We start from the raw sequence: 16434 nt of genomic DNA on the forward strand, positions 1-16434 counted from the left end.
AGGCTCTAAATCTAAGCTGCATGTTTTATAACAAAAGTGACATTAGTGACAGGAGCAAAATGAAAATGCATTAAGTTCATTGCATGCTTTTTCGTTTGTCTTTGCCAAGCAAAGGCAGAGATTCTGGATCAGATCTAATATCCAAGTTCACACCGTTCTTAGTCAGAGGGTGTGTAGTGTCTCTTTCCTGAATAACTGTTAGCAGTACTAGGTGCATGAATTCCAAAATCTTTTTTTAATATGATCAATTCAAATGTTCCTCTGAAAGTATTTCATGCTCAGATTGATACATTCAATTTTATATATATATATTTAAAACTGAGAAATAAAAATGCATCTGGAAACTAATGAACAGTTTATTAGATGGCGAGATTGTAGCATCTGGGCATGGGGAAGGCAAGCTGTACTCTGAGGAGCTGCGTAGCTCTTTGTGTTACTGTGAACTCTCAGTAGTTGCTGTTAACTTCCTAACACATGTTAAGACAAGAACACTGAATAGGAAGGTAACTTTTCAACATTCTCAAGGCTTTTCATCTCTTTCTACTCCTGCTGCACAGGAACCTTTTAATCTAAATACTAAAAATAGCTCAGATGGATGACTCAGAGAGGATGAGTGGTGGGAATAAGAAAGTTCCCTCCAGGGGCTGTCTCCTAATGCCTTTCCTCTGTGGATGGGGATCTTCTAGATAACAAATTATTGGGAAAACATCACTGGTGTCTGCCTTATCACTTCTCCAAATGTTCAGTGCTCACTCATATATTTTATAGTGCATCCATTCATTCTTTTATGGGAAAACAAACAAATGTGGTTGCTAACATCTCAAACGTGTTTTCATTCTCTGTATTGCTCTTTTGTGAAAACGTTTGAAAATCTCTTTGGTCAGTATCCCCAGAACAAACAGCAGAGGTTAGATGAATTGCTCATGGGTGCTTATCTAGACTTATGGAAGACTGCTAGTTTTGCAGCTGCAAATAGAGCAGACAAGCTGGCAGGTTAGGAGGAAATAAGCTGCTAAACACAAAACTGGCACTTGAGCTGTAGGAGCAGCGTGTCAGCTCAGCCTCCAGATCTAAGTTACTGCTGCCTTTGTCCAGAGGTTTTCAGTTGAGATTGCCACGATGCTGGTAGCAAACCATCTCTTGTTTTATACACTTTACCAGAAAAACCATTGCAGTGTTGAGACAGAGAAGCACAATGACTAAATGACCAGCTGTGCATGTTCTTTCTTAATCAGATTCAAAGCAGACTTTCCATATTGTGATCTAAGGATTTCTTAACTATATTTTTTAGATGCCATCCTTTTTTTGCTTGGACAGTGCAGTCTAGTTATTTTTATAAATCCACAGAGCTGATTAAAATGTGATCTTATTGAATTTTGGGATTTCCAAAATCATTACTGCGGGGAAAAAAAATTGCTCCTTTTCTATGTCACCAAGTGAGGTGGTGAGATTTTATTCTGAGTCAGCGACAGCTGTTCTGTCATGGAGCAATTTGAAGTTTGCTGTGCTTTTATTTGCTGTATAAATTACTGGAGATGTGCAGAAGGCTTCCTAAAAATAAAGAAGCTGCTAACAAAATTACAGAAATAATGAGATTAAAGCGTTACTGTACGAGGCTGCCAATTATAAGGATAATGCTGCTAACCACCTAGTTACTTAGAAGGTAACATTATGTGATGTTTGTTTTACTATTGGAATAACACAAGGTTAAAGTATTGCTTTCTTGTAGGACTTTGTTACTGTACAACATACTACAGTACTGTACAATACCAGCTTATGCTGCCTTGTATTCATGCAGATCCTTCCCTATGAGAGGCATTTTCTTTACAAAACATACTTCCTTTAGTATTGCTATTTGTTTGCATAGCAGTAATGTTTCAACTGTATGTATGATAGTCATGTGTGTAATACATTACTTTTTTCCCCCTCACATTTTGTCTTTAAACAGATATTTTCAGAATAGTCTCATTGGAAACTGTTAATGGTGGTAAAATGTAGAAAGTTTCTCATCTCAGCTTTTAGTATTTTAGTGTTCCCAGTTGTAAAATTAAAAAAAGGAAAACAGAAGGTGCATAATCCAGTGATGTCCTTGGAGTAATAGTTAAAGGCATAATATTATGCACATAGGAGTTCCATGTATACGTGATATTGTAATTGGTTTGAAATATACATTGGGAAAAAAAAAAATTTAACTATGTAACCAGGTTTTTCATTCCTGCTGCTGGCTCCCTCAGCACAGTGGGCAGCTTCCCAGAGGTTTGAGAAGTGTTTCTAATTAGGCTCACCCTGTCCAATCCAATACCTTTATCATCACTATAAAGGAACTGTTGTAATATACCCTCTCTGTGAGTTCTGTTTATTTTAGTTTTCACAAGATTAGACATGGCATTTCACAAATCTTCTGTGGATCTTATGTCCAGAATGGTGCTTGTGTCCTCGGTGACACCACCCACATCAGTAGCAACTCTAATCCTAATGGTGCTTTAATGGAGCAGTGTGACTCGTGCCCCAGGGCATAGTCAGAGCTTTTAAGTTTGAGATCTGTTAGTCTTTGTGATTTCTTAATACGTATTAAAGCAAGTTTCATTCTAAATGGTGGTATATACCAAGTGTCATGAAAGAATTCTGTAAGTACCTTCTTATAGCACTTGTTGTTTTCTCTATTACAAATTTCCTGTGCAAATACTATTTAAAGATTGCGGTGTGTTAAGGACTAATGCTACCTGAGCATTGAATATAATGTTCAAGGATCACATGGCATCTGGAACTCTGAAATGTTGAGATACTGCAGGCAAAAACTCAGGCAACGTATTTTTGGGATGTTTTATCAATGGTATATCTGTTCAGTCTGAGTGTATTAATGATTAATTAATAGGAGCGATGCAGACTATAAGATGCTTTAAACTGTAGCACGCAACCAGAAAGGAATGCAACAGTCTGTAGTGTTGATGTCAAGCCATCTATTTATTTTGAGTATATATTTATGTAACTTCTGGAATATACTTCATATATCCAGTGTTGTTCATGTTCAAAGTTCCTCTAAAGGTGCTTGTTGCAGGATTCCAGTTGTGCAGGGCTTCAATTAACACCTGTGTGTAAATCCAAACGTGCTCCTGCAGGGTGCGTTGAACACTGGCTGCCCTGCGATGCTCTGTCAGCCCCGATCAATGGACATCCATTTGTTTGCAGATCCGGCTGTGTGTGTCCATGGGATCCAACACCACTTCCCTGGAAGCCGCCCAGTATAAACTAATCACAGAGCCCCCCCTGGTGTCGGAGAGTGGCCTCGGATATTAAATTTATATCAATCACAGGAAGTCTCGGCAATCAAGCCAGTCACTTTTTCCCTTCACATCTGGATGTAAATTATTTTTGTTGTTGTTGCAGAGGTCACAGGAATCATGGGTAGGGCATGGAACGAGGGCCATAGAAAACATGGGAAAGGAAGAATAAAACTGTATTTCCACCTTTTTAGAAGTGGTTATTTTTAAGCGACCTGGAACCATGCCAAACTACACAACTTTTTATTATTATTATTATTTTTGAAGCTTACATTTGTTGCCGAATTAAATGTGGCTTAAAGTTGCTTTGTTTTGGGACGCTTTGTGCCATTACATCTCCTCTTGACGTTTATCAAAGCTATTTCTTCTCATTGCTCTGAACAATAACTCCACTGCAGGACTGTTTTAGAAATAGAGCTTTTCCCCCCAGTTTAGTCAGTTTTAAGTGCACCTTTTTTTATTGTTATCTAGGTTCCCCTGGTTCTCTTTTATGCACCCTCAGTGCTCTTCCATACCTTGTGCTGCCATTAATTTACAGTTAGTTTGCATCTTTTCATGCATTTTTTAACTATCTTGAGCGTTTTTCTCTAACAAATGAAGGAAATGCTTAACTTTATGCTCTCCCACCCACCCCCATCTCCTCATCACATCTCAAACAAGTGCTTAAGGAGGGTTATAAAAACAAGCAGAACCTTTCCATTCAGCTCCCTGGCTTGCCTTGCTCAGGACAAGGGAGCTAGTGTGCTGAAAGCAGCCCAGCTCTGGAGCCTCTAGCTTTGCTTTTTGTGGCTTTCTTGTTTGTTTTGGGTTTGTTTTTCTTTTAAGTTCTGTGCATCTGGGAAATAGAAGTTGTATTAGTTTGCATTTGTATGTATGGCAAAGAAAAATGTCAAAAAAACAGGAGCTCGAGGTGCATTGTAAGTTAATATAGATGGATTCTGTGAGCTTGCTGATTATTTATTCAGTCATATAACTTACGTTCTCTTTAGACACAAAGTTGAATAAAATCACCCATCAGAATATGACAGCAGGAATTCTCATGCTGAGAATCCAAGCTTAAGTTCAGGAATCTTATTCTGTTTTAACAATTACCTTCTGTGTGCCCTTTTGGACTTAAGGGGATCTCATTCTTGTTTCTACTCCCTGTCCCAAGATTTATGCCAAGTAAAACTGAATGTTCTAACTCCTGCGTGGACAGAGCGATAACTACTAAGTATCTTGATTTTTCTACCAGTCCTTTCAAGTTTGGTGGTGGTGGGGGGGGTGTTAAGTAATGAACCCCGCTTCAACATTGCATTACAGTATCACTTAATCCCTTTTACAATTCAACTAATTTGTGTTACTGGATGATGCGCACGTTGGAGACATCTTGCAGGATTGGCTTCTGAAGCCAACAGCACGATGTGCTTTAACTCCATTTTCAAACTTCTCTCCAATTTGTGTACATGTGTAACTTGTACGTTAGTTTGGATGTGCTGCAAAGAATGCAAGGACAACAGGCCATTGGGTTTCCTTTTGGAAAGCAGCTATCAACAATTCTAGTATAGCTGGTACAGGGAAAAATATGTTTTTTTCCAAGTTGTATTTTTCTATGAACTCCCATAGCGGTTGCTTGAATTCCTTGTAATCTTTGCATTGCTTTAATAGTAAAAAAAGCATTTCTTTTTTGTTTTCCCTTGAATAAATTTTAGGTGGAAAACAAACCCTCTAATGAATCTCATCCCTGCTGTGGTCTTCCATTGGAGTGTTGTTTTGGGGTTGGGTTCTTGGATTTTTGTTTACCAACATTTGTTTGCTGTTGATATTCAGGAGTTTCTCATAGCACTCATCATTCATAAAACCTGATGCTGATTGAATTGTAAAGCTTCTTGTGTATAAACACATGGTACAGAGCTCTGAGCAAATCATATCTAGTCTGGGAAGTTATCACCTTTGACTATAGTAGTTCAGTTTGGTTTTTAATTTGACCAAAAAGCCATTTTTACTGGGCTGAATCCAGCTCTAATGTAATCCGTAGTTTCTCATCTATATTCTTGAAGACTAATGGAATAGTAAAACCTTAAAGACAACATAAATGTGTTGTATGGTGTCCTCAGGATAACTCCTGCACTGAAGATGTTTTTTCCCCACCCTGTAGAGGTATCTCATTAAGGTACCCACTAGTATCATTATTAAGTTTTCATGTGTTTCTCAGTTTCGATGGTAATCTTTGTGTGTGTTAATTTTGCTTTTTTTTTTTTTCCTTTACAGCACCAATGTGGTTATGAATTATTCAGAAATAGAGTCTAAGGTTCGAGAAGCAACCAATGATGATCCATGGGGACCTTCAGGGCAACTCATGGGAGAGATTGCCAAGTAAGTGATAATTTGAGTCAGTGATGAAGAAAGGTGCATTTTATAGCAGAATGTGAAATCTGCTGTTAAATCAACTCTGGTGTGCTGACTGATAATGCTGAAGGGATGATGTAAATAAATTCCTCTTTTCTTAAGCACAATCTTTTAAAATTGCGTAATCTTACAATGTATTGGAAACTGTCTGGCAGAAAACAGACAAATGATTTCTGAAACTCTGGATTTTACATATGTAACCTCAGAATGTGTTCAGTTGGTCTGACTTTTTTGGAGTGTCTATTTTCAAAGGGATTTTCTGTGACTTTCTATTTAGAAAGTCGCATTCTGGTCAAATTCTTCTTTTTGAACTGTTTTCTGCCAAAATCACTTTGGAAGTTACGTGTTTGACACGTTGCAGTGGTTATTAGGGTATTTTTTTTCTTATGAAATACATTCTTCTACTGCCTTAGATTTGTAGATTTATTTTTTCTTTTGTAGTCCTACAATGTAAATTACTTCTGTATGACTAAGAAACAGTGATAGCTTTTTCCCTTGTAACGCTGTCAAACTCAGATGGGTTTAGATCAAGCCTGCCATCTACTGTCAGTGCTGAGATGTAACAAGCTATTATTGCAAGCCGCTGAGAATAAAATTTCTTGTACTCCTTTTGTCTAATTTTTTAGGGCAACGTTTATGTATGAACAGTTTCCAGAACTTATGAACATGCTTTGGACTCGCATGCTGAAAGACAATAAAAAGAACTGGAGGAGAGTTTATAAGGTGTGTACTAACATGAGCTAGAAGTATGCAGGATTTTCTTTGGTTTACAAAGGATTTAAGTGTAACATTGTGATTTAGTGTCTTGTTTAGATATCACTTACTCTGCTAGCAACATATTTCTTTACTAACTCTGTTTAATAATTCTATTATTGCAATCAAAGATGTCTTTCAAAGAAAAAGTAAATATCTGCTTTAAGAAAAGCTACTTAATGTGTAATATTTTAATTGCATTTTGATGTTCAAGTATTGGAGTAGTATTCACATTTTTAATCTAACGAAAGGAATTGTTACTGTGCTACAAGAGAAGCAGATGATAAATTATTATGCTATCAAGACAGTGTTCTTAAAGGAATTAAAAAATAGCTGTAAATTGTGGTTTTGCTTTGAGTGGAGGAAGTTTTGTTACAGATCTTGTTGTATCAGGGTATGCCCTACTTGCATTTTGGAAACAGAACTGAAAAATCATTTGCATTTTTCTTGTCTTTGGCTAATTAGTTTGGTACGGAAACTTTTTGCTGAAGAATATCATGCTGCACTTAAAGTGGTGTTCAGTGTTCACTGAATTATGCAAATATAACCTCATTTTTTTAGAACTGATATATTAAACTAGCTTATACTTTGTTGATGCCTGGGTTGGAACAAGACAATTAATTCTAAGGCATGGTTTGTGCTTTTCACAGGTGCTTGATGTTTTGTATTCATAGTAATTGTTTTCCCTGAAGTACAATATAAATTAATATTTAATGCTATCACACATAACTACTTAATGTTATAAAGACTGCTTGGAATTGCTTATCAGGTTTGGATATAGGCTGAAATATGATGATAGTTTTTAGCTGTTAAAGGCACTACTTCAAGGTGTTGGTTTTTTTCCCCAGATGGAAATCCTAAACTTAAAAAACTGCAATTAAAGTAATTCATAAACTTCATTTATTTCATAACTTGCTCAGATTTGCCCTGAAATGCAGTTTTGAATACCCCCTGCTTCCAGCATTCGGCTTCTTACATTTCTGTAGGAGTTACTTTTCAATGAAAACTATTGGAAGCTGTGATTGAGAAGTAAAAAAAAACCTGTGTCGTTTTGCAGGGTTACTTTCTTTCTCTTAAATTTCTTTGTATATTTTAAAAGAAGCAGTGAAGGCAATTACTTGTGATTTGGTGACAATAAGTTATAGTTTAATCGATGCAGTTTTGATAACCTGAAGAGCGAATGGTGTGTTTGAGGGAAGGGTTGTGGAAAAGATGGACCTTGGCTTTTTGCTTTTGTTTTTTCTCTGTAGGTGAACATATGTGATAAGCAGTTATATAAAAGGGAAAAATCTTATTACTTTATAGTTTTGGTGGGGGCAGGTTTGGATTTCAATTATGTTTTGTTTTTTTTAAGAATGAGCTTTTGTTCATGCAATCATAAGGTGCTTTGTATTTTTATAGTCTTTGCTGCTCCTAGCTTACCTCATAAGGAATGGATCAGAGCGTGTTGTTACAAGTGCCAGAGAACACATTTATGATTTGCGATCCCTGGAAAATTACCACTTTGTAGGTGAGCAATAGAAAAATCTTATAAGCAAATTAAAACAGTAGTTGGAGTTGTCAGTCACCTGAACCAGCTTAGAAGCTTCCCCAGTCTAATTAGAATGTGACTGTTGCCAGTTGTGTGAAGAGTGCAGAATCCAAGACGTGGGACCCTAGAGTATTAATTAGTGAAGACAAGAACTTGCAGAAAAGACTGGCTAATAACAACAGAACCAACACAACATGAGTGTTCGGGTTTTTATTAAAATATGCACTAGAGACTGGTCCCCTGTGGTGTCCGTAAAGGAATAGCTTTAATCATATGGGAAGAAAAGGTTAGAGCTCCAAAACACACACATCTGTTTGAAGCTAGGGCTTTTTCCTCCCACCAAATAATATTTACAGTGCAAAGGCAGCAAGGCCAGTGTGTGTTTTGAATGTGAAAAAGGCTGGGAAAGGAGCATATTTAGCTTGTAGTACATCCCAACTGAAAGCACTTTTTCAAAAATTGAGTTTTGCAGTAAGAGTGAGTTCTTGCAATTAAAGTTGCAAGAAGTGTACCAGAAAGACTGAGCAAAAAGGCTTATGTTCTGGAGGGTTAAAATATTTTGTGGAAAATATAATTTCTATTTGTCATTATTGATCTTTTCAATGTTTTGGTAGCAGTTAAACGTTTTCTAAACACACTGTTCAGTGAACTGTTATTTAAGTAAGGCTGAACATTTGTGTTGAAATGATATTTGTTCCCCTTAAAACACAAGCAGCAGACCTTGGTATCCTTTCACTTCAATTACTTTATTCATAATTTAAATTTTCTTTTTATTTTGTGAAATTCACTTTTAATGCCTCTGATTTATTTTCTTTTCTCATTCCTCCCCCCTTTCTTTCACACTCCTTTTCCTGCATTACCTACATAGATGAAAATGGCAAGGACCAGGGTATTAATATACGCCAGAAGGTAAAAGAAATGGTTGAATTTGCACAAGATGATGATCGACTTCGGGAAGAAAGGAAGAAAGCAAAGAAGAACAAAGACAAATACATTGGTGTTTCTTCGGACAGTGTAGGAGGGTTCCGATATAGTAAGTACTAACGAGGCTTTGCTGGTCAAGAGTTGACAATCTAGACTTTTAACTTGCCTTAGATATGCAGGGAAAAATCTCAGATAATTACTAAGAAACTTCTAAGATGCTCTTTTAGTTGTTTTTTTTTCTTTGTAATTCTTTTCCCCACACATAATTAAATTAATTACTTTAAAAGCCTGTTTTTCATTGGCAGATTCTTCAGTTTTTTTAGCAAGTTTTCATGTTAATAAGTTAACAAAAAACTTATAAGCGGCCTTGATGCACTGGCTTAGCCAAAACTTAGCTATTTTGTTTTCACCTTTAGGTGGAGTCGCAGTGAGAAATGAATGCTGCTGTAGCAGTAGGGAAGTCAGAGTTTCTTACTCTTACTGTAATTAAAGAAGTGATGCTTTCTGTCTCCCATAGGACAAGAATATTGTTTTACTGACTTTCTGCTAACCTGCTTTAGAGCCATTTTTTAACTGGAATTAGGGCTTTCAGGACAGTGCATCATGTATACTGTAAAGCTCATATATCAGGAGTTCATCAAGTCCCTGTCTCCGTGTTTTTAAAACGTTTGATTAGTAGTGTTGGTCCCATGTGCTTTTCAGGGGAAGACTCCCACAGGTAAGATACAAATTGCTTTATGTAGACCTATTAAGCTTATATAGGATTTTGGCTGTGGAAGATGAAATACCATCAACTTGTTTTTGTTTAGAGAGTACACTCTTCTGCCTGAAAACCTCGATCAGATAGAGGCACACAACTGGTACAGTGTGTTTTCATACGTAGTCCAAGTGTGCAGCTTCCTTCTTGCTCCCCAGTCCTTGCCATAATGCATAGCAGGGATCTGAGCTTGAACTTGATTTTTATGTATGATGCATTCTAGCATGTCATCCATTATTTAGCTGTCGGTCTTAAAATGTTTATCTTATTTTCTTTGGCACGGGTAGATTCTTGGGTTCTTTTATTAAGGGATGAGTCCCCATGTCACAATGATACAAGCCTTTGGTTTGCTAAACTCAGTGACTTCTTTGAGAGAAGGGTTTGGTATATGATATGAGAAGGAGATGTACATGACCTATACTTCAACTGCTACTCTATAGTGCTTTGCATTTTTCTTTTCCCCTCCTCTTTACTTGTGCTCAAGTATTTTTGACAGGTTACTTCCCTGTGTTCCTCTGTTCTCCCTTTTCCTCATATGCAGAGTAGATGGAAAACTCCATGGCAGAATGGCTTTATTATATTCTTACAGGCTGTTGCAACTAGCTTGGAACTCTGCTGGTTCTCTCTTTAAGAAATACTTATGAGTCACTGCATCAGTACTTCAAGTACTTGCTCCTCTATCTATTCTCCCTGTGCTTTTCTTTTGACTTGCTCTGAACTGAGTCGTGATCCATCTATGTATGTTGGGAAGAAGACTTTTTTTTTTTTTCCCCCCATATATTCTTAAGATATCATTCAAGTTTTTGAGTTTAAAGGGCTGTCTCCTTTTGTCGTGTATTCCATTTTTATGGTCCAGGATTTTTAATTTTACTCTCATTTGAGTATAGTCCTTAATCTTCCCAGCTGTACAAAACAAGTTTTCTTTCCCAGGTCAGACTTTTAACCTAAAAAAGATCTAGTTACCTAAATAGAAAATGCTTGTATTTTCACAGTTCTTGTTAGTTCTTTTTGTCCTGAAAATGCTGAGTTCTAAGTTCTTTTATCTTTATTTTAAAATTCCTATTGCAGAAGGAAATCTTTTAATGGAACCTACTTTAAAATGCTTGGGAGCCTGACATAAGCTGAAATAAGGCCTTTTTACTCTCCCGCAAAATTTAACCGTAGTACTGCTGTTTCTTACAATTTTTCCTTCTCTGGTGGTAGAGATCCCAGTGAGTATCTGGTTTGATTTCTATCAGGCTCTCAACTTTGAACAAATTTGTCTGTCCTCTGTGGATCTAAACAAAATATGATTGGAGACGTGCATTTATTTCCTTGGTGAGAAAAATGTATTCCCTGTTATATCATGTTATTGGGCAGGTAGATCTCAAATTCTACACCTTGTAGAGCTGAAATCCATCATTTTCTTTTTATTAAAAATGGCTTAATTGAATACGTCTTGAATATTACCCGAGCTACAATTTAATTTATATGTTAACCTGAAGTAATGAATTTTTCACCATTCTTCCTTTCTTCTTTTCAGTCTTACTTATCTGTAGCAGTGAAATACATGTTTTTCAATAGTATAAAAAAATCAACCCTTTTTCCATGTGTGATGGTTCCAAATAAAAAATGCTGATGTTTAAAAGTTTTGTCTAGAAACTGAGCTATACTGGCTTGCTCCATATACACTAGCTAGCAAAGCACACTGTGGTTCTGATAGGTTAAGTCTTTGTTACACTTTACGTGCTCTTTTTTCTTGTAATTTAAACTTGGTTTGTCCAGGTGTGTTTAAGTCTAGGCTTAGGTTCAAAATTTTCTTAATCAGATGAACTGATATCAGGTAAAACTGTCAGCTGTCTTTAGGCTCTCACTATGGGGGTCTCAATTACTTGAATAGGAAGAGATAAATTTTCTAAGTGTTCTGTAAAGACCAAGGTACTCCATGGCTGAAGAAAAGGCGAGTTGCTTTACAGCCTCTTTTTCATCTTTTTGAAAGGAGATTTTATTTAAATGATGAGCATAGAAAAGAAAGAACAAAGTTACTGTGCATTTCACACTTGTCTTTCAATATTATGGTACAATGCTTTTATCTGTTCTTGAATTTCAGTGTATCAAAACCTTTGATTTACCTCTGTGAACACACGGGTTGGCTCGGGATGAAATATCTTGCATTAAGTGACTGCTATAGAACTAGAATGTCCCATTTCCAATAAGCTGCTTATGCAGACAGGGTTGGTTGTACCGCTTGGGGTTCTCCAGCAGAATCCAATAGTATCCTGATGTGCCATGTAGTATGTTAAGATTGTGTGGATGTCGTAAACAAAAGTCTTTGATTCTGCATTTCTGCCACTTAATGATGTGTACTGCATGCTGTGCCTTGCTGTAGAAGTGTTAATTCAGCATTACAGGAGCTTTCAGTTTGCTTTGAAAACGTGTAAAGTTTATGTACACAGGGGGGAGAAACTTGAGAACAATTTGAAAGAGACCACAGGCATTCATTTGCTGTTATCTTTAGTATTTTTTGTCTTAATGCCTTACACAGGTGAAAGATACGATCCTGAGCCCAAGTCAAAGTGGGATGAAGACTGGGATAAAAAGTCTTCTTTCCCATTCAGTGATAAGTTAGGTGAGCTAAGCGACAAAATTGGAAGCACAATCGATGACACCATCAGCAAGTTCCGAAGGAAAGACAGAGAGGACTCTCCAGAACGATGCAGGTACTAGAGCTATTTTAACATAGATTTATCCTGTAAAATTGCTGTTACAAAGCTCTCTGACACTACTGATTATTAGTTGCAATCTGCTGCCATTCTTTGTGTGGAAATGTGTTTAGGGTCAATACCTGCTTCCCTTGTGGAGCTTAGCCTCAGGGAATAATGTAACTCTGTTCATAGTTAAATGCCTTTGGCTGCCTTCCACTATAGCCCCTAGCTTAGATGGCTGCTGGCAGTGCAGGGATTTTGGCTGAAGTTCCTGAGCTTTTGCTTGTCTCAGCATTTCAGTGGTATTCCTTGTGCCCAGTGTACCTGAAGCTGCTGTTTAATGCTACAGCTACGCCAAATGCTGAAGTGCTAAAGAAGAGGGAGATACAAAATCACTTTAGTCTATCTTGACACCATGCAGCTTCACTGTGCTCATCTGAGTAAGGACATAGTACAGAACTTCTGTATGTTAAAAAAAACAACTATTGAACTTTCTCAAGAAACCTGTATTTTGTTTGGCAACTACTTATTTTGAAGTAAGGAAGAAAACCTCATTCTGCTTTGCCTGTAGAAAGATCTTTAAAAACAATACTTTTTAACATGTGCGTCCAATTTTATTATCTGGAGATCAAATTCATACTTAGGAGTTTGAAATTGCTGAAGAGGAAGTGTTTAAGTGTATTGAAATCATACCTTTTTGGGAAACAGCTTAAAATTGAAATTTGCATTGAGATCTGATGAGCATTTCTTACAGGAAGATGCTCAAAGATATCCACGCACACATATGCACACATTTAGTATAGTTTATACATGTAGATGTACATTTGTGTGTGCATATGTATATGTTATGGAAGCTATGAAACTAGAGCAATTTCATAGGAAAAAGAAAATAATGGCAGCATTTCCAAGACAAAGGCAGCATGGCCTTCCTTGCTAGGACATGAATAAATCATTCAACTGGTATTCGTTGCACGCATCTGAGTTTTCTCTTAGAACTTGCTGTCGATAGACTACAAAGAAGATGGGATCAGAAGAAAAGTAAACAATTCCAAACTTAACAATGATACATTGCTGTGTGCTTTTCTGTGCTTTCAAAAGCAATGTGTCCCGGTGTCTGCGCAGCTCACAGTCCATAGTTCATGTGGAAAATGTGCAATAAGTAGTTTTATCTTCTGCTTTATTTCTGAATGGCTCCTGAGCTCTTACTCGTGGTGATATAAAGTGTTGCACCTTCCAGTATCTCACAGTTCTAAGGAGATTGAACTTATGGGTAATAACATCTGTACTTAGAGATATTATAAATACAAACTTTGGAATACATTTTATACTAAGTGAATGCTGTATTTGTATGAAGTTAAATAATTAAGCTTAATAAAAACATGAAACTTTAATAATCATGTGACTTAACTCTCAACAACACAGCATTCTGCTGTAAAGGCTTCATGAAATCCATATGTTTGTTTCTTTCCTTTCAACAAATTATTAAAGAAAAAAAGAGCTTCCAGAAAGACTTTCTAGCTTATACAGTAGCAGGCTACAACTAATAGCATGGAATTAAGGTGCCATTTCACTAGGAAGGGTGACTAAATGTTGATAGTTGTTCATCTGGCGTATCTGCTGTTAAGTGTTCTGTTGTTTTGAGTTTAATAGCTTTATAAATCACTTTCTTTAGCACTGTAAAGCCAATAAAGGTCTTGAAGCACAGAGAATAAATCTGACTTACACATCTTTGGAATGTTTAATGCAAGTCAGATGACACAATCTTTGCCTCCACTATACACACCAGAAGTACTTGGCCTAACTTCTGGCTTTCTGACTGCTTGCAAAGCTGGTATTTTCCATGGAAGGGAAAAAAAAAATGCTTGAAGTAACCAAGAACTGAACTTGTGATATATCTGCCTTGTGTTTGTAATAGATAACACTGAAATAGCTGTTCACACAATTAAGTATGGAGAAACCTACTCTGCATTTTTATGTACTGTTGTGGAAGTCTTATGTTGTTTTTTTGTTTTTTTCCCCATAAATATATGTCTTTGGAATTAAAGAAGACCATAAACAATATCCCACGGGAGTAGGAAAAACTCTGCTTCTTTCTTAGTTTTGATTTATTCACTTAAGACCAAAGAACTAATGAATTGCTGCCCTGATTCTAGGCTTGTGTGCACTTTGTTTTTCTAAGTTACCTGCAGATACACGTTGTTACAGAAGAGCCATTAAGTTTTTTTGCATAAGAATTCTTGCACTCTTATCTATCCTTGTTTCTCCGGTGTTCAGAAAGGTTGCTGCAGGTAGCAGAATAGAAGGGAAGCAAAACATCAGTGCTGCTATGAAAGCATGGAATAGTGTTTAAAGGTGACTTTTGTTAACGTTCGTAGTAGATTACTGTTCGGATGGTCTCAAGATGTTGGTAATTATTTCTATTGCCTTAAGGAACATTGTTCAAAGAAAGCAGAAACGTACACAGATCTCAAGGCAAAGAGAACGTGTATCCATAGTTTAGTTTCTGGAAGTTGCAGCCATGTACTTCCTTTCTAGATCTCTTAGTTATTTAGTACAGTGCAAGCTGTAACTTCTGTTTTTTAAGTTAATTCTGCAATTCTCAGTTGAAACACTGTTATTTTACTATTCTGAGCACGATAAATACACTTTAAGGGACCATTAATCTGTAATGTTTGATTGCTGTTAATGTGATGGTTAAGGAAAAAATTTAAACCAGATCTCCTGAGACAGTTCTGAAATGGTACAGGTTGTCACAGAAAATTGGGTATTGTAATGTTTGTCCTGCATTCTGGCATGCATGTTTAATTTCTTTTTTCAGAAGCTTTTAGGCATGTATATTTTGCTGTGGATCACTAAAGACTCGCTCTTTCTTATTCTTATAATGACTGGACTTTGATTATCAGTCACTTCCTCAACCCACAATGCATGCATGGGCTAGGCAGGCTCTATAGTGAAGACATTGCATCTGGCTTTAAGAGACTTAATTGTGATTATCCTGACCTTAGATATTTCAACACATTTGAAAAGAAACATTCATCTTAAAGACCTCAGAGGGGTGTGTATGATGTAGCGTGCTAACATGAACATCAGTCTTCTTTGTGTGCTTGAATTAAATCTCAGTGTCATAAATGAGAATGTGGTCAGTGGTCCCATTGTGTTTATTTTGTACATAGTTGGCACATGTGCAGGAATCATATACTAGAACAGTAGTCTGTTGTTCCAAGTCAATGTTAAAGCTGGAAGTATAAGTTTAGGTGACGATGTTAGATCTCAGTTGCTTAAGGTTGACTCAAGCAAATGCAGTCACTGGGCCTGTAGCTGTGATTTCAAGAACTTCTTTCTCTTAAAGAAAAAAAAGTACACTGAGCATTTGCTCTCACTAATGATAATGAATTGAGCCATCATCCCTAGTGGTGTGTAGATAGTATGTGTAGTGGAAATGAAACGCATGCAGTGTGTTCCAAAAAGCCTGTTATTGTTAACAGAGAACAAAGGCTACCCTCCAGAGTATATTTCAGTTCCTGTCATATTCCTACTGACAAAGGGACATCATTTCTTAAATTTTACGGTTTTAGTATTCTAATGCATTATTAAAATATAAAACCTTTCCACTTTTAAATACCTTGCTAAGGGAATTACTATTTCAAAATACTTTTCAATATATTTAAGCTTTTTCTACAGTAATTTTCAGTGTTATGTACAAATCTTGCTTTGATGATAACAGGCAACACGACTATTAGTGGAGGTGAAATTAGTTTGCTTGTGAAAGGCTTAAAATGTAAAAGTAGAGAATTTAAGAATAAAAGAGTATTTCACAGTGACATCTAAAAAGTGTTCACTCCGAATGCTGATGCTTTTATTCTTTTACACTTTGAGGATAGATGTGTTTTCTTGTGGCAAATGAATAGTATCACTGCGCTGTATACTTCTCTAAAAAAGTTTTTCCACAAACATCCTGAGGAAAATAAAAGCCTGTTTGTCTAGAGAGGGAAATGAATTGACATAGGAATTTTGAAATCTGAAAGTTAGTACTTGTGTCTTGTTCACTGCTTGCTGGCTCTTGCTGTAAGGGATGAGCAGACTTGCCAGCTAAATTTTCTGCTGCTGACTTGTTAT

General features: G+C 36.6%; 1 protein-coding gene across 1 annotated transcript in view; it reads left to right on the forward strand.

The window, feature by feature from the left end:
• CLINT1 (clathrin interactor 1) overlaps positions 1–16434 on the forward strand; it is a 40860-nt gene that overhangs the window by 14386 nt on the left and 10040 nt on the right. The window contains exons 2-6 of the mRNA XM_015876199.1: positions 5532–5636; positions 6296–6392; positions 7824–7932; positions 8822–8986; positions 12159–12333. Coding sequence (XP_015731685.1) covers positions 5532–5636; positions 6296–6392; positions 7824–7932; positions 8822–8986; positions 12159–12333 — 651 coding nt within the window. The remainder of the gene's footprint in view (positions 1–5531; positions 5637–6295; positions 6393–7823; positions 7933–8821; positions 8987–12158; positions 12334–16434) is intronic.

This window comes from Coturnix japonica, chromosome 13 (assembly GCF_001577835.2).
Source record: "Coturnix japonica isolate 7356 chromosome 13, Coturnix japonica 2.1, whole genome shotgun sequence".
Taxonomy (NCBI): Eukaryota; Metazoa; Chordata; class Aves; order Galliformes; family Phasianidae; genus Coturnix; species Coturnix japonica.